The sequence below is a fragment of the Tachyglossus aculeatus genome, chromosome 6, assembly GCF_015852505.1.
Source record: "Tachyglossus aculeatus isolate mTacAcu1 chromosome 6, mTacAcu1.pri, whole genome shotgun sequence".
Taxonomy (NCBI): Eukaryota; Metazoa; Chordata; class Mammalia; order Monotremata; family Tachyglossidae; genus Tachyglossus; species Tachyglossus aculeatus.
The window spans coordinates 46,918,608-46,943,574 of record NC_052071.1 but is presented as its reverse complement, the minus strand read 5'-3'; the positions used below and the strand labels follow the sequence as shown (position 1 = coordinate 46,943,574).

At 44.8% G+C, this 24,967-nt stretch overlaps 1 protein-coding gene across 2 annotated transcripts; it reads right to left on the bottom strand.

Moving 5' to 3' along the window:
• Positions 1-749: 749 nt before the first annotated feature.
• On the bottom strand, positions 750-7,164 carry LOC119929962. Of its 2 annotated transcripts, none has more exons than XM_038748349.1 (4): positions 7,034-7,164; positions 6,157-6,351; positions 3,401-3,979; positions 750-1,231 (listed from the first exon to the last, which is right to left on the bottom strand). In XM_038748349.1, the coding sequence occupies exons 1-4, from the start codon at positions 7,046-7,048 to the stop codon at positions 920-922; spliced, it is 1,101 nt and encodes a 366-aa protein (XP_038604277.1). In that variant the 5' UTR covers positions 7,049-7,164; the 3' UTR covers positions 750-919. The 2 variants fall into 2 exon arrangements, with proteins under 2 accessions (XP_038604277.1, XP_038604278.1); XM_038748350.1 differs by having other exon boundaries at positions 957-1,231; positions 3,375-3,979.
• Positions 7,165-24,967: the final 17,803 nt, after the last annotated feature.

Genomic DNA, 24,967 nt, shown 5'->3' with positions numbered 1-24,967 from the left:
CAATCAATTATGTTTATTGAGCCCTTATTATGTGGAGAGCACTATACTAAGTGCCTGGGAGAGTACAATATAGCAAATTTGGTAGGCACAATCCTTATATCCGCAAGGAGGTTACAGTCTAGAAAAGGAGTTTACGGTCCAAGGCAATTCAGGAATTTGGCAGTAGAAAGCCGTATCAAATCAATTCCACATCTTTTTTTTTAATGATATTAAGTGCTACGATGTGCCAGGCACTGTAATAAGTGCCAGGATAGATACAAAATAATCAGTTTAAACACAGTCCACAGCTTTAATCCCCATTATACAGATGAGGAAACTGAGGCACAGATAAATTAAGCAACCTGGCTTAGTGGAAAGAGCACGGGCTTGGGAGTCAGAGGTCATGGGTTCTAATCCCACTCCGCCACTTGTCAGCTGTGTGACTTTGGGCAAGTCACTTAACTTCTCTGTTCCTTAGTTACCTCATCTGTAAAATGGAGATTAAGACTGTGAGCCCCACATGGGGCAACCTGATTACCTTGTATCTACCCCAGTGCTTAGAACAGTGCTTGGCACATTGTAAGTGCTTAACAAATACCATCATTATTATAGTAGTAATATTAAGCGATTTGCCCAAGGTCACACAGCTGACAAGTGACAAAGCCGGGATTAGAACTCGGGCTCTCTGACTCCCAGGCTGGTGCTCTTTCTCCTAAGCCATGCTGCTTCTCACTCTTCCTTCCAGCCCCACAGCCAAGACAAGAGATATGTTGACAGAGGAAATGTCTTTATTTGCAAAAATAAGTAATCAGCATGCCATGCAATTAGGAATCAGAGCCATGTGCACTTGTTCTTCAGTGAATGTATTTCATTTTCAGATTGCATGAATCTCATTTTCCATGACGTTAGATGTCCACAAACACTAGGGGCTGTCCAGGGTCTAGAGGGCTGGTGCCTGGTTTCTTCTTAAGCACCAGAGTCTCCAGAGTCTAGAGTGCCGGGACCTGTCTTCGCCTGGGGACTTTCTCTCTCCTTTTCTCTCACCTCTTTCTCTCTGAGGGTTCACCTTCCTCGTCCTTGAGAAGGTGTGGCGAATCCAGCGCACGAGGCGGCTGAAGCTGGATGTGGAAGAAGCCTTTGGGGGGTCATCTGGAGAAGGTTCCTTGTTTGAGAGGAGCTCAGCGGACTTACTCTTCCATTCCCCTTGCACCTGGTAGGAGAGGTCTTCTTGGCTGCTGTCCTGGAGCTCAAGCTGTGGGGGTGGGGGTAAGGGGAGGTATGAGGACTCCAAGCCCATGGAACAATCTTACCCCTCCAGAAGTCATAATTTTCCAAACCAGCTAGATCGCTTCTCTGCCATCTAAATAATAATAATAATAATAATAATAATAATAATAATAATGGCATTTATTAAGCTCTTACTATGTGCAAAGCACTGTTCTAAGTGCTGAGGGGCTTTACAAGGTGATCAGGTTGTCCCACGGGGGACTCCCAGTCTTCATCCCCATTTTACAGGTGAGGGAACTGAGGCCCAGAGAAGTGAAGTGACTTGCCCAAAGTCACACAGCAGACAAGTGGCGGAGCCGGGATTAGAACCCATGACCTCTGACTCCCTAGTCCGGGCTCTTTCCGCTAAACTAAACTGTAAGTTCATTACCTCTAGACTAGACTAGACTCATCTTAGGCAGGCAAAGTGTCTGCTAATTCTGTTGTATTGTACTCTCATAACAATGATTATGGTATTTATTAAGCATTTACTATGTGCCAGGCACTGTTCTAAGTGCTGGGGTAGGTCCAAGATAATTGGGTTGGACTCAGTCCCTATCCTACATAGGGCTCACAGTCTTAATCCCCATTTTACAGAGGAGGGAACCGAGGTACAGAGAAGTGAAGTAACTTGCTTGGGGTGACACAGCAGACAAATGGAGGAGCCGGGATTAGAACCCTTGACCTTCTGACTTCCAAGCCTGTGCTCTAGCGCTACCACGCTGCTTCTCTCCTAGATTGTGAGCCCGTTGTTCGGAAGGGATTGTCTCTATCTGTTGCTGAATTGTACTTTCCAAGCACTTAGTACAGTGCTCTGCACACAGTAAAATCTCAATAAATAAGATGGAATGAATGAATGAATTCTCTGCACATAATAAGCGTTCAATGAATACCATGGATTGATTGACTGTCCTCCCCAACCTTGGTTAGCTAAAAGACAGCTCTTGTCCCTGCCCACTTCATTCATTCATTCAATCGCATTTATTGTTTTCCGTGTGCAGAGCCAGTGCTAAGCTCTTGGGAAGTACAAATCAGCAACATAAAGAGATATTCCCTAATCAGCAACGGGCCCACTTCACCTGGACTTGGCATCCAAACTGCCTGTCTGCAATCTTTCCCCCTTTGTGAAGTATCTCGCTGGCAGTCACTGCCCCCCAATCCTTCCCCAAGTATGGCATTTCAGAAATTAGCAGCATGGAGAAGCAGCATGGCGCAGTGGAATGAGCACGGGTTTTGGAGTCAGAGGTCATGGATTCAAATCCCTGCTCCGCCACTTGTCAGCTGTGTGACTTTGGGCAAGTCACTTCACTTCTCTGGGCCTCAGTTACCTCATCTGTAAAATGGGGATGAAGACTGAGCCCCCCGTGGGACAATGTAATCAATCAATCAATCAATCAATCGTATTTATTGAGCGCTTACTGTGTGCAGAGCACTGTCCTAAGCCTTGGGAAGTACAAGTTGGCAACGTATAGAGATGGTCCCTACCCAACAGTGGGCTCACAGTCTAGAAGGGGGAGACAGAGAACAAAACCAAACATATTAACAAAATAAAATAAATAGAATAGATATGTACAAGTAAAATAAATAGAGTAATAAATATGTACAATCATATATACATATATACAGGTGCTGTGGGGAAGGGAAGGAGGCAAGACGGGGGAATGGAGAGGGGGACGAGGGGGAGAGAAAGGAGGGGGCTCAGTCTGGGAAGGCCTCCTGGAGGAGGTGATCATCTTGTAGTATCTCCAGCACTTAGAACAGTGCTCTGCACATAGTAAGCACTTAGTAAATGCTATTATAAAATTAGCCCCTCACCAGTCCCACCCAGGATGAGGCAAATAATTACTCCCTAGTGGATAGAGCACAGGCCTGGGAATCAGAATGACCTGGGTTCTAACACCGGCTCCACCACTTGTCTGCTGTAACTTTGCTTCTCTGTGCCTCAGTTCCCTCATCTGTAAAATGGGGATTAAGAGTGTGAGCCCAATGTGGGACAGGGACTGTGTCCAACCCAATTACCTTGCATCTACCCCAGTGCTTGGCACAGTGCCTGGTGCTTAGTAAGCACTTTACAAACACCACAATTATTATTATCATTTTTAATTATCATTATTATTAAGCAAGCCTACCCAAGATGCCACTGATTCCTGCTGACCTTTTTTCTGCGCCTTCTTTTTTCCTGGGTTCCTCTGGGGCTGCTGAGAGGCTTCAGCTGGGGAGATTTCCTTGGGATTGGCTCCAGCATTCCCCCCATATTTTGCTGAAAGGCAGGAGGACTCAGTATTTCAAAGATCTGGGGTTCCGGCTTTTCCCCCAGGCCTCCTTCTCCACGTGTGGCGAGGAGCAGGCCCAGGTGGCTCTGATATCGTTTTGGCGTGTTGAGATTACTTTGGGTTAATGTGTCCATGCTCTCCCAGCTCCTTGGGTGGCTCTCCATGGTGTGGCCGGAGGACTGCGATCTCTGTTCCAGGGGCTCTAGGCTGCTACTGCAGCCACTGCCATCTCTCCTGTTCGACTGGGCACTGCTTGTTCGCGTTAGAGATGGGCTGGGCTTCTCTAGGAATTCTTCATAAGTCCGGTAGCAAGGAAAATACCCCATGGAGGCACTCGAATCACTTGGACTTCTGATGGAACTGTCTTCAGGGACATCTGAACTGCCCACCTCTTCCCCACTCTCCGAGTCCTCAGACTGTTTGGAGAGGAGAGTCCTGGGGTCGGGTGAGATTGCTGGCTCCTGGGAGAAGAAGAAAGGGGCTCAGAATCCCACTCCCATCACTGCTGGCAGGGGGTCAGAGATCATCCCTCAGAGGGCCAGGATCAGTATTAGAGAAGGAGCACCTTGCAGAGTTTTGCAAAGTGTTTGGCACATAGTAGTCACTTAACCAACACCACAAGTATTATTATTATTATCATTATTCCTCCCTTCCCATAGCCACGCTGAGCCTGCCCTTCTCTCTCATGTACCCTACCCCAATTCTCTGCCCTCAGTGACCCTCTGGACATCTTGATAATAATTCATAATAATTGTAGCATTTGCTAAATGCTTACTGTATGCCAGGCACTGTACTAAGCACTTGGGTTGATACAATCAAATCGATTTGGGCAGAGTCCCTGTGTCACATGGAGTTCCCAGTCTTATACCTCATTTTGTGGATGAGGTAACTGAGGCACAGACGAGTGAAGTGACTTGCCCAAGTTCACACAGCAGATAAGTGGCAGAGCTGGGACTAGAACCCTGATCCTTCTGACATCCAGGCCCATGCTCTAGCTACTGGACCACACTGCTCCGTGGTGGACCACTGCCTCTCAGTCCCTCTGTTTCTTCCTAGTCTTTCCCCTCATCCAACCTTCTTTTCCCACTGATGCCCGAGTGACTTCCCCTGCCCAAGCTCCCCTTGCTCTGCATCAAACAAAACACAAAACCTCCTCACCCTTGGCTTTAAAGCCTTCAATCATCTTGCCCCCTCCTACCTCATCTCGCTACTCTCCTCCTACAACCCAGCCCACACACTTCACTCCTCTAATGCTAACTTTCTCAATGTACCTTGATCTTGTCTATCTCATCGCTGGCCACTCACCCACATCCCGCCTCTGGCCTGGAATGCTCTCTCTCCTCAAATCTGACAGATAATTATTCTCCCCCTTCTTCAAAGCCTTACTGAAGGCACAACTCCTCCAAGAGGCCCCCCCCCGACTAAGCCCCCCTTCCTCTTTTCCCACTCCCTTCTGCATTGCCTTGACTTGCTCCCTTTGTTCTTTCCCACTCCCAGCCCCACAACACATTTACAAATTTGTAATTTATTTAGAAAAGCAGCGTGGCTCAGTGGAAAGAGCATGGGCTTTGGAGTCAGAGGTCATGGGTTCAAATCCCAGCTCCGCCAATTGTCAGCTGTGTGACTTTGGGCAAGTCACTTAACTTCTCTGTGACTCAGTTACCTCATCTGTAAAATGGGGATGAAGACTGTGAGACCCCAGTGGGACAGCCTGATCACCTTGTAACATCCCCAGTGCTTAGAACAGTGCTTTGCACATAGTAAGCACTTAATAAATGCCATTATTATTATTTATAATCATGTGTTATCCCCTCCTAGACTGTGAGCTCATTGTGGGCAGGGAGTGTTTCCATTTATTGTTGTATTGTACTCTCCCAAGAGGTTAGTACAGTGTACTGCACAATGTAAGCTCTCAATAAATATGACTGAATGAGTGAATGAGTGATTGACTGAATGAATGAATGAATCTAGTTGCCTGCCACAGGCTAGATCTTCATGTAGATCTAGAATCTCTGCAAGGCACTAGCATTCATTCATTCATTCATTCATTCATTCATTCATTCAATTATTTATTGAGCACTTATTGTGTGCAGAGCACTGTACTAAGCGCTTGGGAAGTACAAGTTGGCAACATATAGAGACGGTCCCTACCCAACAACGGGCTCACACTGTAAGAGGGATGTTTAAAGATGACGGTCCATAGATAAAGTTCCCTCCTTCAGGTCTCAAACAAAATCAGACCATCAGAGCCGTCTTACCAAAGAATCCCCAAATCTGCATCAATAACATAGAAAGGATACCTCAGTGTTAGCCCAAATGGCCTAGCTGTAGTTCATTTAAAAAGTTTTGATTTCAGCCAAAATTTTCATGTATTCCCTTAATATAGAAATTTGGGCAAGTCTTCCCTCCAGCCTCTGCCCAAGCCTACACCTCACAGCACATTCATTCATTCAATCATATTTATTGTGTGCAGAGCAATGTACTAAGCACTTGGGAAGTACAAGCCAGCAGCATACAGAGACAGTCCCTACTCAACAACGGGCTTACAGTCTAGAAGGTGGAGACGGACAACAGAACAAAACATGTAAACAGGTGTCAAAACATGGCCCCTGTGGCTTCATTTCAGAGTTAACATTACCTGGAATGCCTCATATCCAGTATGGGCCATCCTGCCCATAACCTCCTTCACATTTGCCACCTCTGTGTCTTCACTGGCATCCGTGATCCCCTTCACATTTGCCACCTCTGTGTTTTCACTGGCACTTGAAGAATTTTCCGCTCCAGGTGGATTCCAGGAGATCCCAGAAGAATTTCCAGTAAGTATTTCCAGCATCTGGGGGAAGCCAACAATGAACAATCATAGGGGACCCTTTTTAATGGTATTTGTTAAGTGCTTATTATGTGCCAAGAATGTTGATACAAGCTAGTAAGATTGGACACAGTTACTGTCCCACATGGTATTCACAGTTTAAGTAGAAGGGAGAACAGATATTTATTCCCCATTTTACAAATGAGGGAACTGAGGCACACAGAAGTTAAGTGACTTGCCCAAGGTCACACAGCAGGTAAGTGACAGGTGCAGGACTACAACACAGGCCCAACCCCATACTCTTTCCACTAGGCCTTGATGCTTCCTGAGCCTTCAAAATCAGATCAGACGCATTCTCTGTCCCATGCTTGACTCACAGCCTAAGGGGATGGGACAACTGGTCTTCAATCACCATTTTACAGATGAAGAAACTGAGGCACAGTATTAGGTAAGTCTTGAAGCCAACACACTTCAACAGTTAAACCTCAAGACCATGGAATCAGAATTTCCCTGTTGGACCCCTCCTCCACATCTTTTTTCTCACTTCTCTCTCTCTCACCCCCACCTCTACCCAGCAGAGAACATTTGCTTCTTTAAAAAAGGATAAAGCAACTCTATGTTGGAAGGACCCTCTGCTCCTTCCATTCTCTCCCCCACTGGCACTGCCCTTCCTCCCAGCTCCCTGACTCCTTCAGACGCTTCTCACCAATTTAGCCGCCATTGGTTCACAATTGCCTCCCTTCCTCCTGGTTTTCTGATAGGACCATAGATGTCTAGGAAGCTCTTTTTCCTGGAGGCAGTGTGAGCAGATCCCCTCGGCAGGCCCCAGACCACCAGCCCCTGTGCTCTAAGCAACATTTTCCAACATTCTAGGGTCACATGCCTCTGATGAAACAATAGAAATTCCAAGGGGAAGGGCCTTCCACTTCAGTACAGAGATGGTTCTAGAAAGAGGAAGGAGCTCACTGGGAAGGGAGGGTCTTCACAGGACAGGGATTGTGTTGTCTGAACTGTTCAGTGTATTTATCTCAATGAATACCAGAGTGCTCAGCACAGAGTATAGGCTTAATAAATGCCATAATTGATCAATACAATCCAGTGAGTGTCTATTGTAATAATAATAATAATTTTGGTATTTGCTAAGTGCTTGCTTACTATGTGCCAGGCACTGTATTAAGCGCTGGAGTGGATACAAGCAAATTAGGTTGGACATAGTCTCTGTCCCACAAGGGGCTCCCAGTCTCGATCCCCGTTTTACAGATGAGATAACTGAGGCACAGAAAAGTGAAATGATGAGCCCAAGGTTACACAACAGAAAGGTGGCAGAGCTGGGATTAGAACCTACGACCTTCTGACTCCTACAGCCTGTGCTCTAGCCACTACACCATGCTGCTTCTCTACTGTATGCAAAGCACTGTTCTAAGCACTTGGGAGAGCTAGTATAATTCATTCAATCGCATTTATTGCGCGCTTACTGTGTGCAGAGCACTGTACTGAGCGCTTGGGAAGTATAATTCGGCCACAGATAGAGACAATCCCTTCCCAACAATGGGCTCACAGTCTAGAATTGGGAGACAGACAACAAAACAAAACAAAATAAGTAGACAGGTGAACAAAACAGATGCCTGCTCTCCAGGAGCTTACAATCTATCAGTCAGGTGTTGGGAGTAGGATCCAGGGGACCAGACAAAGGCCAATAAAATCTCCCATCATTCAGGTTGAGGAGCACTGAATCCTTCCATCCTGCACCATTTCCAAATTAACTCTAATGTAGAAAAAAGAAAGGAAAACCCAGCAAAGATGGCTCACATCTGCTCCCACCTCACAGGGAGAATGTGAGGATACAATGAGATCATTAATTTGAAAGCACTTTGGAAAAAAAAATAATAATAATGATGGCATTTGTTAAGCACTTACTATGTGCAAAGTACTGTTCTAAGCACTGGGGAGGATACAAGATGAGCAGATTGTCCCACGTGGGGTTCACACTCTTCATCCTCATTTTACAGATGAGGTAACTGAGGCACAGAGAAGTTAAGTGACTTGCCCAAAGTCACACAGCTGACAGTTGGTGGAGCTGGGATTTGAACCCATGACCTCTGACTTACAAACCCGGGCTTCTTCCATTGAACCATGCTGCTTCTCCAAATGTAAATATAAAAATAAATAAATATAAAAGGAATACCTCTATAGAGCAAAAATTCAAGAGTTTATCTAATGGAGTGGAATTAAATGTGCCCATTGCAGAGAATCTGGAGTAGCAGGGTTTGGAGAGAGGAGGGCTAAAACACCCAAGGGTTTTGGGGGCCATCTGTAGTCCTTTACAATCAGACTCCCAACTTATAATCACTGTGGCATTTGATAAGTGCTTACCACATTCCAAGCACTGTACTGTGTTGGGGTAGATACAATACGGGCGGACTATCCAGTCTGGATAATAATAATAATAATAATAATAGTATTTGTTAATCACTTACTATGTACCAAACACTATTCTAAGCACCAGGGTAGATACGTGGTAATCAGTTGTCCCACAGGGGGCTCACACTTTTAATCCCCATTTTACAGAAAAGACAACTGAGGCACAGAGAAATTAAGTGACTTGCCCAAAGTCACACAGCAGACAAGTAGCAGAGGCAGGATTAGAACCCACATCCTCTGACTCCCAAGCCCATGTTCTTACCACTAAGTCACGCTGCTTCTCAATAATAATCATGGTATTTGTTACACACTATGTGCCATGGACTGTTCTAAGTGCTGGGATAGGTACAAGGTTGTCAAATTGTCCCACGTGGGGACCACAGTCTTAATCTCCATTTTACAGATGAGGTAATTAAGGGCACAAAGAAGTTAAGTGACTTGCACAAAGTCACACAACTAAGTGGTGGAGTCAGAATTAGAACCCATGACCTCTGACTCTCAAGCACTAAGCCTCGCTGCTTCTCAACTGCACTGGTGGATTCCCCAGTGTTTGCTTTCCAAAGATAGAATATCTCCATTGCTGCTCAGCCCAAGGACAAAAACATTCTATGATTCCTGGAATTAACAAGTTCCCTTGATTCCTAGAATCAAGTTGAAGTGGGTAACAGCATTTCAGCGTTTCCTGGGCTACGGCAAGCAGGGACTTCTCCGTTTACCACTGCAACTGAAAGGAAGCATAAAAGTGAGCCTTGTTTGTGCCCTGGTGATAGTAGTATCTTTCTCCATGAGCACCATGAGAGGCTGGTTGTAGTAGAACTGCTGTTGCCAACATTTATAGGCTCCTTTGACCTCCTCAATAAGATGTTCTGTGAATTGATGGGAATCGGGGAAGGGCATGGGGCCGCCCGACTAGGTATAGTTGGTCCCATCTCTAGACTGTAAGCTCATTGTGGGCAGGGAATGTGTCTGTTTATTGGTATATTGTACTCTCCCAAGCACTTAGTACAGTGCTCGGCACACAGTAAGTGCTCAAAAAATATGACTGACTGACATCTCCTTTCTCAGGGATACCTTGGAGAGGATTGTGTAGTTCTGCCTTCTTTTTTTGGTCAGAGTCTGCTGATGCTTGTATTTCCTTTTCCAATAGCAAGCTCAGGTGTGTCCTCTCCCTAGAGGGAGGACTTCACCCTGTTGTCCCGACCCAGAGTCTAAAAGTTCCACTAGTCCTTGCCTGTATTCTCCTTTTAATAATGATAATGGTATTTGTTAAGCATTTACTATGTGTCAGATACTATACTAAGTACTGGGGTGGATAGAAAATAATCAGGTCACTATCTAAGTAGGAGGGAAAATATGCAGTGAATTTCCATTTTTGTAGATGAGAGAACTGAGGTACAGAGAAGTTAGGTGACTTGCCTGTGACCTCTGATTTACAGGTCCGTGCTCTTTCCGGAAGCAGCATGGCGTAGTGGATAGAGCACAGGCCCCAGGGAGTCAGAAGGTCATGGGTTCTAATTCTGACCCCACCACTTGTCTGCTGTGTGGCCTTGGGCAAGTCACTTCACTTCTCTGTGCTTCAGTTACCTCATCTGTAAAACAGGGATTAAGACTGCGAGCCCCACGAGGGACACGGACTTTGTCCAACCCAATTTGCTTGTATCCACCCCAGCGCTTAGTATAGTGCCTGGTACATAGAAAATGCTTAACAAATACCACAGTTATTATTATGGCTCGGAACTCTCTCCTCCTTCATATTTGCCAGACCATCTTTGAAATCTTCTAATCACCATCTCCCCTCCAAGAGGCCTTCCCGGACTAAGCCCTCACTTGCCTTACTTGCCCTCCCCTTTGCATCTCCCTATATACTTGGGATTGCACTCATTCAATTCATTCAATCATATTTATTGAGTGCTTACTGTGTGCAAAGCACTGTACTAAACGCTTGAGTACAATGTAACAACAAGCTCACAATCTGAACTTTGATATTCACTCCATTCACAGCCCCACAGGATTTTTGTACATATCCATATCTGTAATTTATTTTAACGTCTGTCTCTCCTTCTAGTCCATAAACTTTTTATGGGAAGAGATCTTATCTACCTATTCTATTGTTTTGTATTCTCCTAGGCTGGGAATCGGCTCACTTTAATCAAAAGGTTGCCTCTCTCTATCCGTGTCCAGGAGAGGGAGATGTGAGACCAAGAAACATTTGTGCACAAGCTAAAACTTGGTGAAGAACAGATTTTTCTGCAGTTTGTGGACTGTGCATCCGGTTAAAGAGCAGAAATTTGGTCAGGCGTTAGGAAGTAAAGGTAACCCGGGGAACCCATTCACCACTAGAGTGTAACCTCCTTCAGGGCAGGAATCGTGTCTACCTATTCTGTTGCAATCTGCGCACAGGAAGCTCTTCATTCATTCATTCATTCAATTCATTTAATCGTATTTATTGAGCGCTTACTGTGTGCAGAGCACTGTACTAAGCGCTTGGGAAGTACAAGTTAGCAACATCTAGAAACGGTCCCTACCCAACAACGGGCTCACAGTCTAGAAGGGGGAGACAGACAACAAAACAAAACATGTGGTCAGGTGTCAAATCGTCAGAATAAATAGAGGTAAAGCTAGAGGCACATCATTGACAAAATAAATAGAATAGTAAATATGTACAAGTAAAATAGAGTAATAAATCTGTACAAACATATATACAGGTGCTGTGGGGAGGGGAAGGAGGAAGGTCGGGGGGGATGGGGAGGAGAAGAGGAAAAAGGGGGCTCAGTCTGGGAAGGCCTCTTGGAGGAGGTGAGCTCTCAGTAGGTCTTCGAAGGGAGGAAGAGAGCTAGCTTGGCGGATGTGCGGAGAAAAATATGGAATGCTTCACGAATTTGTGTGACATCCTTGGACAATAAATACAACGGATGGATTCATAGAGGCCCAGCCCCATTTCTACAGAGATCCCACAACCCTAAAAAGACAAGACATTTAGGTTTTACTCTCAAGGTGCCTATCCACCATCCATTAGGTCTCAGGGGGAGCCCACCAGAGTCTGGCTTTCAGCACCAGAGCAAGGAGAGAATCATCATCATCATTTTCAGTACTTACTGAGGCACTACTGTGAGCAGAGCATTGTAATAAGTACCTGGAGCATACAATACAACAGAGCTGGTAGATGGTAAACACATTCCCTACCCACAACGAATTTAAAGTCCAGAAATCTCTCAGCCTCAGGTCAGTGGCAGGACAGCAGGGAGACAGAGGATTGAAGGAACAATAATAATGGTATTTGTTGAGCATTTACTATGTGCCAGGCACTGTAGTAAGCGCTGGGGTGGATACAAGCAATAAGCAACAAGCAGACCTGGAACCCGGCCCACTGGGAAATACGAAATGAAAAAGCACAGGAAGAGAAAGGTATGAGAAGGACTTGAGAAATAGCAAATATGATTGAGATTCGATCACTTTTCCATATTCAGGTGTTGTGGAGGTGTGCCACGGGATGGGAGTATCTCATTGGACCCCCAGCTTAGTTAGTCGTGGCCTCTTGTTACAAAGATTCTGGGGCCATTTGGTGTGAATATGCCTGGCCTTTTCCCCTTGCTACCCTGGGAGGAAGCAGAATGAACAGCTGCAACAGGAGGTCAGCGAGCACCCTTTCCATCCCTCCATTTCTTACTGAGGACTTTCTTCTTTCTTAAACCAAGAGTTCAGTCCTCTGCAGGGATTCACAGGGTGCCAGGCCTGGCCGAGTTCAGCCCCAGAAACTGGCCAGTAGAGACCTAGCACTTTTGCAATCGGTCGTGGCAACTTATTGAGCTGAGCTCCGGGGGCCACAGTGAGTGGGGGCAATACTAACTATGTCTCCAGGCCCAGAATTGTCAGGGGAGGGACAGAGCCCTCAGCAGGCTTGGAAACAGTTAAGAATCTTGAAGAGAGGAAGTTCATTGTTTCTGCTTTTTGAAGTCCATGTTTGGAGTCCAGAAGCAGATTGACTGACTAGAAGTAGGTTTTCTGCTCTCAACATTCTCCCATTTCAAATGAAGCCATACTCCTGATACTAATAATAATGGTTAATAATAGTGAAGCAGCATGGACTTATGGATAGAGCACAGCTTAGGAATCAGAAAGTCATGGGTTCTAATCTTGACTCTGCCACTTGTCTGCTGGGTGACCTTGGGCAAATCACTTAACTTCTCTGTTCCCCAGTTACCTCATCTGTAAAATGGGGATTGAGATTGTGAGCCTCTTATGGGATAGGGACTGTGTCCAACACGATTTGCTTGTATCCACCCTAGCGCTTAGTATAGTGCCTGACACATAGTAAGCACTGAACAAATACCATTATTATTATTATTATTATTAAGCACTTACTATGGCCAAGCACTGGGTAGATCTGAGTGTCTCCCCACTCCTTAAGAACCTCCAGGAGTTTCCCATCTACCTCCACATCAAACAGAAACTCCTTACCGTCAACTTTAAAGCACTCAATCAGCTCACCTCATCCTACCTCACCTCACCGATCTACTACAGCCCAGCCCTCACACTGTGCTCCTCTAGAACTAGATTACTCACCCTGCCCTGATCTCATCTGTAACAATAATTCTATTTATTCTGATGGTTTTGACACCTGTCTACATGTTTTGTTGTCTGTCTCTCCCTTCTAGACTATGAGCCCATTGTTGGGTAGGAACTGTCCCTATATGTTGCCGACTTGTACTTCCCAAGTGCTTAGTACAGTGCTCTGCACACAGTAAGTGCACAATAAATATGACTGAATGAATGAATGAATAATAATTATGGTATTTGTTAAGCACTTACTATGTGCTAGGCACTGTTGTAAGCACTGGAGTAGATACAAGATAATTGGGTTGGACACAGTTCCTGTCCCACATGGGGATCACAATCATAATCCCCATTTTACAGTTGAGGGAACTGAGGCGAAAGAAGTGAAGTGACTTGCCCAAGATCACACAGCAGACAAGTGGTAGAGCTGGGGCCATGCTGTTTCTCTATCTCACCGACCCCTTTCCCACATCCACCTCCTATCCTGGAAATTCTTCCTGCTCCAAATATGTCAGACCACCACTATCCCCACCTTCAAAGCATTATTAAAGTCACATCTCCTCCAAGAGGCCTTCCCTATTAAACACAATTTTCCCTGGCTCACTCTCCTTTCGGCATCATCTATGCACTTGAATCTGTGGCCTTTGGGCATTTGATATTCTCTCCACCCCAACTCTACAATATTTATGTGCATATCTTTAAATTATATATTGTAAATTACTTGTTTATTTATATAAATGTCTGTCTCCCCCTCCAGACTGTAAGCTCGTTACAGGTAGGGAATGTGTCTGCTAATTCTGTTGTATTATACTCTCCCAAGTGCTTAGTAGTGTTCTGCACGTAGTAAACTCTCAATAAATATCACTGATAGATTGACTGATACAATAAGTACAGGACAGACATAAAAATAATTGTGATATTTGTTAAGCACCTACTATGTGCCACGTACTGTGCTAAACCCTGGCAGTAAATATAGGATAAGCAAATCAGACTCAGTTCCTGCCCATTTATAGAAGCAGGAGGGAGAACTGGCATTAAATCTCCATTTTACCAATAAGGAAACTGAGGCAAGGAGAAATCAAATGACGTGCCCAGGATCAAACAGTAGGCAGGGAGTGAAATCAGGAGTAGAAGTTAGGTCTCCTGATTCCTACTCCTTTGCTATTTCACACTGCTCTTCATTTGTTGCCAGACTGATAGTTTTAAAAAAAAAAAGGAGATGGGGAGGCAACCTACTCCTTTGTGATAAAGGGCAAGAGACTTTCCATTCACCTTGTTTAAAACAGGTATTCCATTTATGAAATAGGTCCCAAGTTTAAAAATGTCAAATTCCACTACTAGATCTGGGAAAAGGGAACAAAACAGACAATAATTCTGCAGAAAGGTTTCCCAGAAAGGGTTTCCACTCTGACATATTTTAACTTCCCTTTTTCTATTTTGCATATTGACTATTGCTATACCCATCAGTCAAGGACCTGTCCCCGACAAGGACTGCCATGGATCTTTGGGCTGCTGCACTGCATCTTTTGAGTTGCCCTTTCTTTGGTAAGGCTCTTGGTTCTGTCGAACTTTTCCCCTTTACCTTCCTAGACTGCATTGATCACTCAGAGGCAAAAACAGGCTGGTTTCAGAGTCTGCGGAAACAGGTTGACAATGGCTACTTTTAGTTGCTCCTTTTGTCTACAGAAAGTAGAACACGTGGAAATGTGCTGACACTGCTGTGATCAGAGAGAGAGGCTCTGACCATCAGTGAAGGGAGTGGACTCTCCATCCATGGAAATCTCTAAGAAAAGAACAGATGACCTCTGTCCTCGATGGCACTAGTAATGGTATTTACTAAGCACACGCTGAGTGTAAAGCATTATTCTAAGAGCTCAGGAAGGCTTACAGATAATGGTTTGGTAGTCCACTTGCCTGGAGACTGGAGGTGGTGATAAGTTGTAATCAGCTCCCTGATCAAAGAAGCAAATATCCTGGAGAGATCATAAAGCCCATCTCTAACACTGTGCATTTCCGGTCTTGGTGTTTTTTCTGGCAGTTTCTTCCTGTGACCCTGAAAGGCTGACTGCAATTGAAGGCAGTACTGTGTTGTTCAGCGGGTCAGACAAGTTCTCTGACCCAGGAACTCTGCAGTGGATTTATCAGGATGAAAACTCCACCCGCTGTGGGTCTATCCTCGTTTATTATGTGGGGAGTTCAAATCTTGAAGTTCATCAAATGTACGATGAGAGGGTGGAGTTCAACCAGTCTTCTTGGTCCTTGGGATTCAAGCGTGTTCAGCTTGCAGATGAGGGCCTCTATACACTCAAAATGGCCAAGGAAGAGAAATGCTTCTGGCTTGAAGTCACAGGTAAGTAATGAGGGACTGCTTTTTCCCTTGCCTCTTTGACTTGAGTACCTCACAAAATGTAAGCCCATTTAAGGCAGAGTTACACTACCCTGACTCTCGCTTAGCACAGTGCTCTGCACACAGTAAGCGCCCAATAAATATGATTGAATGAATCCAATCAATGAATCAATCAATCAGTTAATGGTATTTATTGAGTGCTTACTCCTTGTGGGTAGGGAAAGTTTCTACCAACTCTGTTATATTGTACTCCCCCAAGCATGTAGTACAGTGACCTGCACACACAGTAAGCTCTCATTCAATATGTTCGACTGATTCAGTCAGTCGTATTTATTGAGCACTTACTGTGTGCAGAGCACTGATTGATTGATTGACTGATTGCAGGGCACTGTACTAAGGGCTTGGAAAAGTACAGTACAACAGAGTTGGTAAACGTGATCCCTGACCACAAAGAGCTTACATTCTAGAGGGGCAGGAAGACATTAAAATAGATTATGCATAGGAGAGATAGTAAACTAAAAGAACATTTACATAGACACCACGGAGCTGCGATGAGTATAAAAGTCCTGAAGGGGAACAGCATGGCCTAGTGGAAAGAGCACTGGCCTGGGAATCAGAGGACCTGGGTTCTAATTCCAACTCTGACAATTGCTTGTTGTGTGACCTTGGACAGCTCACTTCACTTCTCTGGGCCTTAGTTTCCTCAACTGTAAAGGGAAATTAAGTTCCTAGTCTCCTTCCTACTTAGACAATTAATCAGTCAACTGTGAGTCTCATGTGAGAGAAGAAATAAGGGACTGTAATAAAAAGAATAGTAATGATGTTGGCATTTGTTAAGTGCTTACTATGTGCCAGGCACTGTACTAAGTGCTGGAATGGATACAAGCATACTGAGTTGGACATAATCCCTATCCCACGTGAGGCTCACAGTCTCAATCCCCATTTTTCAGGTGAGGTAACTGAGGCCCAGAGAAGTGAAGTGACTTGCCCAAGGTCACACAGCAGACAAGTGGTGGATCCAGAATTAGAACCCATGACCTTCTGACTCTCAGGCCCGTGTTATAACCATTTTGTTATGCAGAGAGATTGTATGGAGACTACATCTATTACTTTCAGTTTGATCCACAAAGTATGTGGCTAGGCCATTAGTGGCAAGAGGTGAGGGAAGCCGGGGGCGGGGCAGGTGCTTAGGGAGGAAGTTAAAAGTCCAAAACATCTATCACAGGAATTAGCATGGCAGTCAATAAGGACAGAGCGATATAGTTGCCAGGGTAGAATTAAAGCAGCAGAGGATGAGTTTTAGATGGATGAGGTTGGCCTGGTGACTGAATTTCAACCAGCAACACTCGGCAGCTCACGCACAGTAGCAAATGAAGCATATTTTGGAGGCGAGCTGGGCTATGAGTTGTCTGTATGAGATCAAGGGGAATGAGGGCATTGGATGATGTTGAGGATGTGGATTTGGATGTGGATTTGCTTCAAGAGAAGGTATGTTGGGGCATGATTAATCTTGAAAGGGAGACAAAAAATTGCACATCTTGGTGGGGGAAACAGGACAGATCTCGGGGGAGGGGGAATGTGGGAGAGAAGGCAGATGAAGGGATTGCAGATGGAGAGTGGAATTTCAGAGTAGGTGAGGTTGGAGATTGTGCAGAGATGGAGATGATGAGAATGAGCATGTGGCCAAGTTGGTGAGTGGGTGACTGGGTATGAAGCAGGAGTTCAGTGGAGTTGATGAGTTCAAGGAAGCAGGCAATGGAAAGGTCTTTGGGAACATTTATATGGTTGTTGAAGTCAGCAAGAATCAATGTAAGGATGGAGAAAGAGAGAAGCAAAATGAGAAAGGGGTTAAAATGGTTCCCGAAAGTTGGAGGTGAGGTATGGGGGGAAGTAAATAATGGCAATAAGCAATTGGTATGGGTGGTAGAGGCAGATGGTGTGGGTTTCAACAGAAGGGAAAGAGAGGGATTGGGAGGATGGGATTGTATAAAATCTTCGGGTCAAGAGGAAAGCCATCTCCTCCACCTTTCTCAAAATGTCTTGGGGAGTGGGAGAAGATGAGACCTCCTTGGAAGAGAGCATCAGGGGAGACAGTGTCATCTCGGGTGAGCTAGGTCTCAGTAATTTTGAGGAGGAACAGTGACTGGGTCAGGGATAGGTCAAGGATGAAGTGCAGCTTTCCCATGATGGAGCATGGTTTCCTAGGCCACACGTGGCTGAAGCTCTGGGGTGGAGGTGGTGGGAAGGGGTAGGAGGGGTTGGCTGGAAGTGAGCTGACTGAGCCCTTCACAGGGAAAGGTGGATGAGGGGCAGTGCTGGGAAAAAAAACACAAGGATAGGGTGAGGGGAGGAGTGGGGATGGGATGACTCAAGAGATGGGGACGAGGTGGATGGGATTGAGTTGGGGGGGCTAGCACAGAGTGGGGGGGTCAAGGAGCAGACTGGGCAAAAGGGGCAGGAATGGAGTGATGGGGGGGGGGGCTAGAGAGCTGCATCATTTGTTCTGATTCATATAGCTCCACTCTAGTGTCAGTGCCTTAGTACAGAGCCCCTTAATGAGCAGGGCATTGGCTTAAAAATATTTTGACTTTGAGGGTTCCACAGTCTTTCAGAAAGATCCCGCGTATCCTCACTGTCCCAAGTGGAGAATTCCACCATGTGTGGGCTGTTTACTCCCAATTCCTCTTAGGAGTCCAGCACAGCCTCTCTTCTTTCTCTCCCCATCAGCTCCCTTTCCAAATTCGGACACTGACTACACAAAGGCTAAAAACACAAGCCAAGCAGCCCTCCATTCTCAGTAACCATGACATCGAATTGACAGTTAAGGCCCATCATAGAGCTTAAAATAGTTCTTGGAACATTGTAAGCAGCATGACCTAGTGGAAAGAGAACGGGCCCAGGAATCAGAGGATGTGGGTTCTAATTTCGACTCCACCCCTTATAATAATAACTATGGTATTTGTTAAGTGCTTACTATGTGCCATGCACTCTTTTAAGTGCTGGGGTAGATACAAAATAATCTGCTTGGACACAGTCCCTGTCCCACATAGGGCTCACAGTCTTAATCCCATTTTACAGATGAGGTACCTAAGGCCAAGAGATGCTCAGTAACTTGCCCAAGGTCACACAGCAGACAAATGGCAAAGGTAGGATTAGAACCCAGGTCCTTCTGACTCTCAGACTCATGCTCTATCCTTTAGGCAATACTGCTTCTCACTGTCTGCTAGGAAACCTTGGGGAGTCATTTAACTTCTCTGTACCTCGATTTCCTCATATTGTAAAATGGAGATTAAATTCTACTCCTTCCTATTTAGACTTTGTGCTCCACATGGACGGTGACTGTATCCAACCTGATGATTTTATATCTATTCCAGCACTTGGCATGTGACACACGGTAAGTGCTTAACAAGTACCATAGTTAATAATTATAGTAATAATAGTAATTGTGGTATTTGTTAAGCATTTACTACATGCCAGGCACTGTACTGAGCGCTGGGGTGCATACAAACAAATCAGGTTGGACACAGTCCCTGTCCCACATGGGGCTCACAATCTCACTCCCCATTTTATGTTGCTGATTTGTACTTCTCAAGCGCTTAGTACAGTGCTCTGCACACAGTAAGCACTCAATAAATATGATTGAATGTATGAATGAATTTTTCAGATGGGATAACTGAGGTCCAGAGAAGTGAAGTGATTTGCCCAAGGTCACGCAGCAGACAAGTGGAAGAGTCTGGATTAGAACCCAAGACCTTCTGACTCCCAGTCTTCTGCTCTATCCACTATGTCATGCTGCTTTCCTAATTATTATAGTGAGTGCTTAAATACCCCAATTACTATCACAGAAAGAGATAGGAGATTGCAGTGGATCAATTGGAGTAGAATCCAGATGGTTGGTAAATTATCCCTCAGGCTATTCCTTTATATTGGTGGCACTGGAGATAATAAAGATAACTGTGTCAAGGGCCTTTTAGTTAATGGGAGATCCTGAAGACATAGGAGAGGATTGAGAAAGACTAGGGGAGTGGAACTCAAAAAATCAGTCTCACTTCTCAGCCTTTGCAACTAAAACCAATTCATTCTTCTCCTAATTAGTGGCTCTGACTACTACACAAGCTGAAAAACTTGCCTGGAATAAGACTGCGGTTCCTGTCTCAGGTTCTGGGCTGGCTCTGGCCCTCTTGGTCCTCACTGTTGGAGTATGTGCTGGACGTTTCTGGGTGTAGCGGTAAATCACATTCCTTTCCCTGGAGGGAACACAGCGCTTGGTGGTGGGTAAAGATTGTTGTATCTGGAATAAGAAAAAGACATAGTGGAGAGAGGCCTCCACCTGGGAAATTTTCCTCACCCTAATTGATATGAGATGAAAGGAGACACTCATCTCTTCTCTCCTCTTCCTGTTGCGACTTGAAAGAGGAGCATAACATGTGAGGATAATATCCCTCCTGGTGATGATGTACCAAATATTTTCAGAGACTCCCCACATTGCTGGTGAATTCTTAAGTCAAAAATCAGCCATGTGGATGCGTACTTAGACCTGGCCAGGGCGCAATGCTCAGTCTTGTCCCACAGCAAGCTACTGCTGCTGCTACTGCTGCTTCATTTCCACTGTGGCTCTCCTAGTTTAGCTACTGGGACCCCTTATCCAGGACCCCCTGCCCAGCTTCCCTGAGTGTCAAGCTAACTGTTGTCTGCCAGACACGGCAGGGCTACACTATCCCTCCAGACCACTCACACAGCTTTGAAGTTAGAACAGCACTTTCTTAAAAATGTTTGAATCAGTCAATCAACGGTATTTCCTTAGTACTAACCGTGTGCATAGCTCTGAACTAAACACTCAGAAGACTTTAATACCAAAGAATAGATAAAGGTGATCCCTGCCCACAAGGAGCTTAAAGACTAGAGGGAGGAGACAGGCATTAAAATGAATTACAGATGGATATGTACAAAGGTGCTGTGGGACTGGGGGAGAGGTGAATGTCAGAGTGAAGTTAATGACTTCACTGATTGATTCCTGCTACTGCTGCCAGTTTAAACAGTTCCCACTCAAGTGAGCTCCTTTACTACCATTCCCACCCTGACACTAAGTGCGCTTATGCTCTTCGTCATGTTTGTTTAGGCATCAGATGAAACCCAGCTCTGTCAAGGGAAATGCCAAGACCTTTAAAAGGCTGCCAGAAACAAGTCTGCTTGAGTAAGGTGAGATTTCAGCAGCAGGCTTCCAGTTGACCCTCTAGCTTTTCTAATCACTTTCCAGCACTAGACAAGGGGGCAAGTCAGGGTGCGTAAAAACCAGAAGGGGAAGACATAATCTATTTCTTGATCCCTCCTGGGAGGCTTTGGCATGGGTGTGAATAATGTTATATATTATAAATTATTTTATTTAATGTCTGTTTCCCCTTCTAGACTGTAAACTCACTATGGGGGAACATGTCTGTCACCTCTGTTGACAGCGCTTAGACCAGTGCTTTGCACATAGTAAGTGCTTAATAAATGCCATCATTATTATTATTATTGTATTTTCCCAGGCACTTAGTACATTGTCCTACACACAGTGAGTGCTCAATAAATACCATCGATGATGATGATAAGTGTTTGTATGCTGGCATTTATATTACTCAGGGAATGTGGGTTTCTACTTCATTGGGGAGCGTCAAATGAAGGAGAAACAGCATGGCCTAGAGGAAAGAGCATAGACTTGAGACTCAAAGGACCTGGGTTCTAATCCTAACTCCACCGCTTGTCTACTGTGATCTTGGGCAAGTCACTTCACTTCTCTGTGCCCCAGTTACCTCATCTCTAAAATGAGAATTAAAACTGTGAGACCTACGTGGGACATGGACTGTGTCCAACCTGATTAGCTTGTATCTATTCCAACACTCAGTATAATACTTGGCACATAATGAGCAATTAACAAATGTCATTTAAAAAAGGAGAAAATTCAATCATGCACATGCAAGCAATCAATGGTACTTTTTGAGAGCTTACTATGTGCAGAACACTTTACCAAGTTTTTGGGAGAATACAACAAAATTATCAGTCACATTCCCTGCCCATAAAGAGCTTATAGTCAAGAAGGGGAGATAGGCATTAATATAAATAATTTATAACATATAATTTCAAGATATGAACATAAATCCTGTGGGTAATAATGAGACAGAGGAGAAGGACAGTGGGAGTTGTGACCATATTTGAGAGGTGGCTGTTTTGTTTTAATTGTGCTCTCATATTTCTGGAGCAAGTATTTTTTGATCACCAACTCAAAAAGCTTACCCCTAAGCAATTGCTTATGGGCCAATAAACTAAGGGTACAAATCACAAATATCGAACCAACTTAGCAGTCTATCAGGGGAGTTTGTACCCATAGTTTTGTTAGGAGCAAAGTGTATACTAGGGGACAAAAACCCTTCTTAATTTAGTTCCTTAATAATTAGATCTATTGATTCACTTAGGTGTTGATACCAGCACCATTATTGCAGGTACACAAAACCCCTTGGTGGACACCATCCTTCTGCTCCTCCTCCTCCTCCTCTTTCCCAAGCTGGAAAGTGAAGCTGTTTTATTCCTTGGCTCCACTGAGAAAAGGGAACAGAAAGCTGAGGTCAAAATGTGCACCTGAGCCATGAAGAAACTCTTCTAACACAACGGTCACTCAGGAGCTGCATGTTGACAACTGATCAACACAAAAAGACACAATCATGAATATGAAGAGTCTCTCATATCGGACCGGTGATCAGAATAGTGCTACCGACTGACAGCCAGACTGAAGAAGACTGAAGACAGCCAAACTGAAAGCATGTAGCAGCCCACACGAGGAAAGACTGACACATCAATAAATTTCACTCTACAACACAGAATGAGATGGTATCATTCACTTGTGCTACATAGGAAATACTCTCTCTAGTAATACCTCAATAGACAAAAGTGTGGGAACCAAATAATAATAATAATAATGGCATTTATTAAGTGCTTACTATGTGCAAAGCACTGTTCTAAGCGCTGGGGAGGTTACAAGGTGATCAGGTTGTCCCACGGGGGGCTCACAGTCTTAATTCCCATTTTAGATGAGGTAACTGAGGCACAGAGAAGTTAAGTGACTTGCCCTAAGTCACATGGCTGACAAGTGGCAAAGCCCGGATTTGAACCCATGACCTCTGACTCCAAAGCCTGTGCTCTTTCCACTGAGCCATGCTGCTTCTCTATAACCAAACCAAACAAGTCACCTGTCCTTTGGGAGTGAAGTTCTATGACTTCATATTTCTTTTCAAACCAAAAGGGCTGGAGAGGGTAGCATCTACTCCATTTTGGCCCTGAGAACTGGCCCTAACATCTGCCTTCAGAGTTCACCTTCTTGGGATCCCTCATGAGCTAAACTCAACACAAATCCTGGCTCTGCCAATATCCTGGCTCTGCCAATTGTCAGCTGTGTGACTTTGGGCAAGTCACTTAACTTCTCTGTGCCTCAGTTACCTCATCTGTAAAATAGGGATTAAGACTGTGAGCCCCCTGTGGGACAACCTGATCACCTTGTAACCTCCCCAGCACTTAGAACAGTGCTTTGCACATGGTAAGCGCTTAATAAATGCTATTAAAAAAATTGGCAATACAAGATCCCCAGCAGTGAGCTTGAGGAAAAGAGTCAGTTCACTGACATTGTTTGATGACAATGGGAGTCAAAGGACCTGGGTTCTAATCCTGCTCCACCAGTTGGTTGCTGTGTGACCTTGGTCAACTTACTCTCAGATTCTCTGTGTCTCTGTTACCTCAACTGTAAAATGGAGATTAAACTGTTATTCTTCTTAGACTGTGAGCTCCATGTGGAATAGGGAGTGTGTCTAATTTAACTGTATTGTATTGATTATACCCAAAACATTTTTCTAAAAAAAATATTCAGGCCACACCTTTGCATTCCTCTAGAACCTCCAGGGGTTGCTCATCCACCTCCACATCACACAGAAACTCCTGATCACTGGCTTTAATATACTCAATCAGCTCACCCCCTCCAATCTTACCTTGCTGATTTCCTTCTACAACCACTCTGCACATTTGCTTCTCCAAAGGCAACCTACTCCCTGAACCTAACAGCAATCAACCCCTTGCCCACATCCTCCCTCTGGTCTGGAACTCGATTTCCATTTCTAACAGATTACCACTCTCCCCTCCTCCAAAGCCCTACAAAAACCCCATCTCTTTCAAGAGGCCTTCCCAGCCTTACCCCTCTTTTCCCTTACTCCCTCTCCCTTCTGCCACCTCTGCACTTGGATCCGTATTTCTTTAGCATCCTCCCTCAGCCCCCAGCATTTATGTACTATTTGTAATTTACTTTAATACCTGTCTCCTCACCTGCTCTTTAAGCTCCTTGTAGGCAGGGTACAGCTCTACCAACTCTGTTGTATTATACTCTCCCAAGCACTTAGTACAGTGCCCTGCACACAATAAGCACTAATAAATACCATTGATTGATTGATTCCAGCATTTAGCCAAGTGATTGGTACATAATAAGTGCTTGGGGACTTGATACCTGTTCAATACCCTCTGTAATAATGATAATAATAATACTAATAGCAGTTGTAAAGTGCTTACTATGTGCCAGGCACTGTACTAAGAGCTGGATGTATACAAGCAAATCCACTTGGACACAGTCCCTGTCCCACGGGGGGCTCACAGTTTCAATCTGCATTTTACAGATGAGCTGACTGAGGTCCAGAGAAGTCAAGTGACTTGTCCAAGGTCACACAGCAGACATGTGACAGAGCTGGGATTAGAACCCAGAACTTTCAGACTCCCAGGTTCATGCTCTATCCACTATGCCTTGTGGATAGTTTCTAAGCTCTTGTGGGTAGGGAATGTGTTATATTGTTATACTGTACTCTCCAAAAAGCACTTAGTACAATGCTCTGCACACAGTAAGCTCTCAATAAATACAATTGAGTGACTGATACTATTAATATTATGAGGCAGATTTGTAAATAATGATAAATGCATCAACTGTGGCCAAGGATACTGCAACAGGGGACACTGCAATCCAGGAAGGAGGACATGAGATTCAAATAGCATGGACTGGATTTTCAGTGGCACATTAATTTGCATTCAGCTACATGCCTGTGCCCATAGATGCAATTTTACTGAGTGTAGCATTCCAAGCATTTCATTTTAAGTGTGGGAGTGAAAAGGGTGTGGGGGCTTTAAGTGACATGAGTAAGCACTCAATAAATACCTTTGATAATGGGAGGGGACAGGTTCCAGAGAGCCACAGATTGGGTCTTTTCAGCCCTGTTTGGAAGCTCTTAGGTTCTGCAGAAGGCCTGGAATGGACAG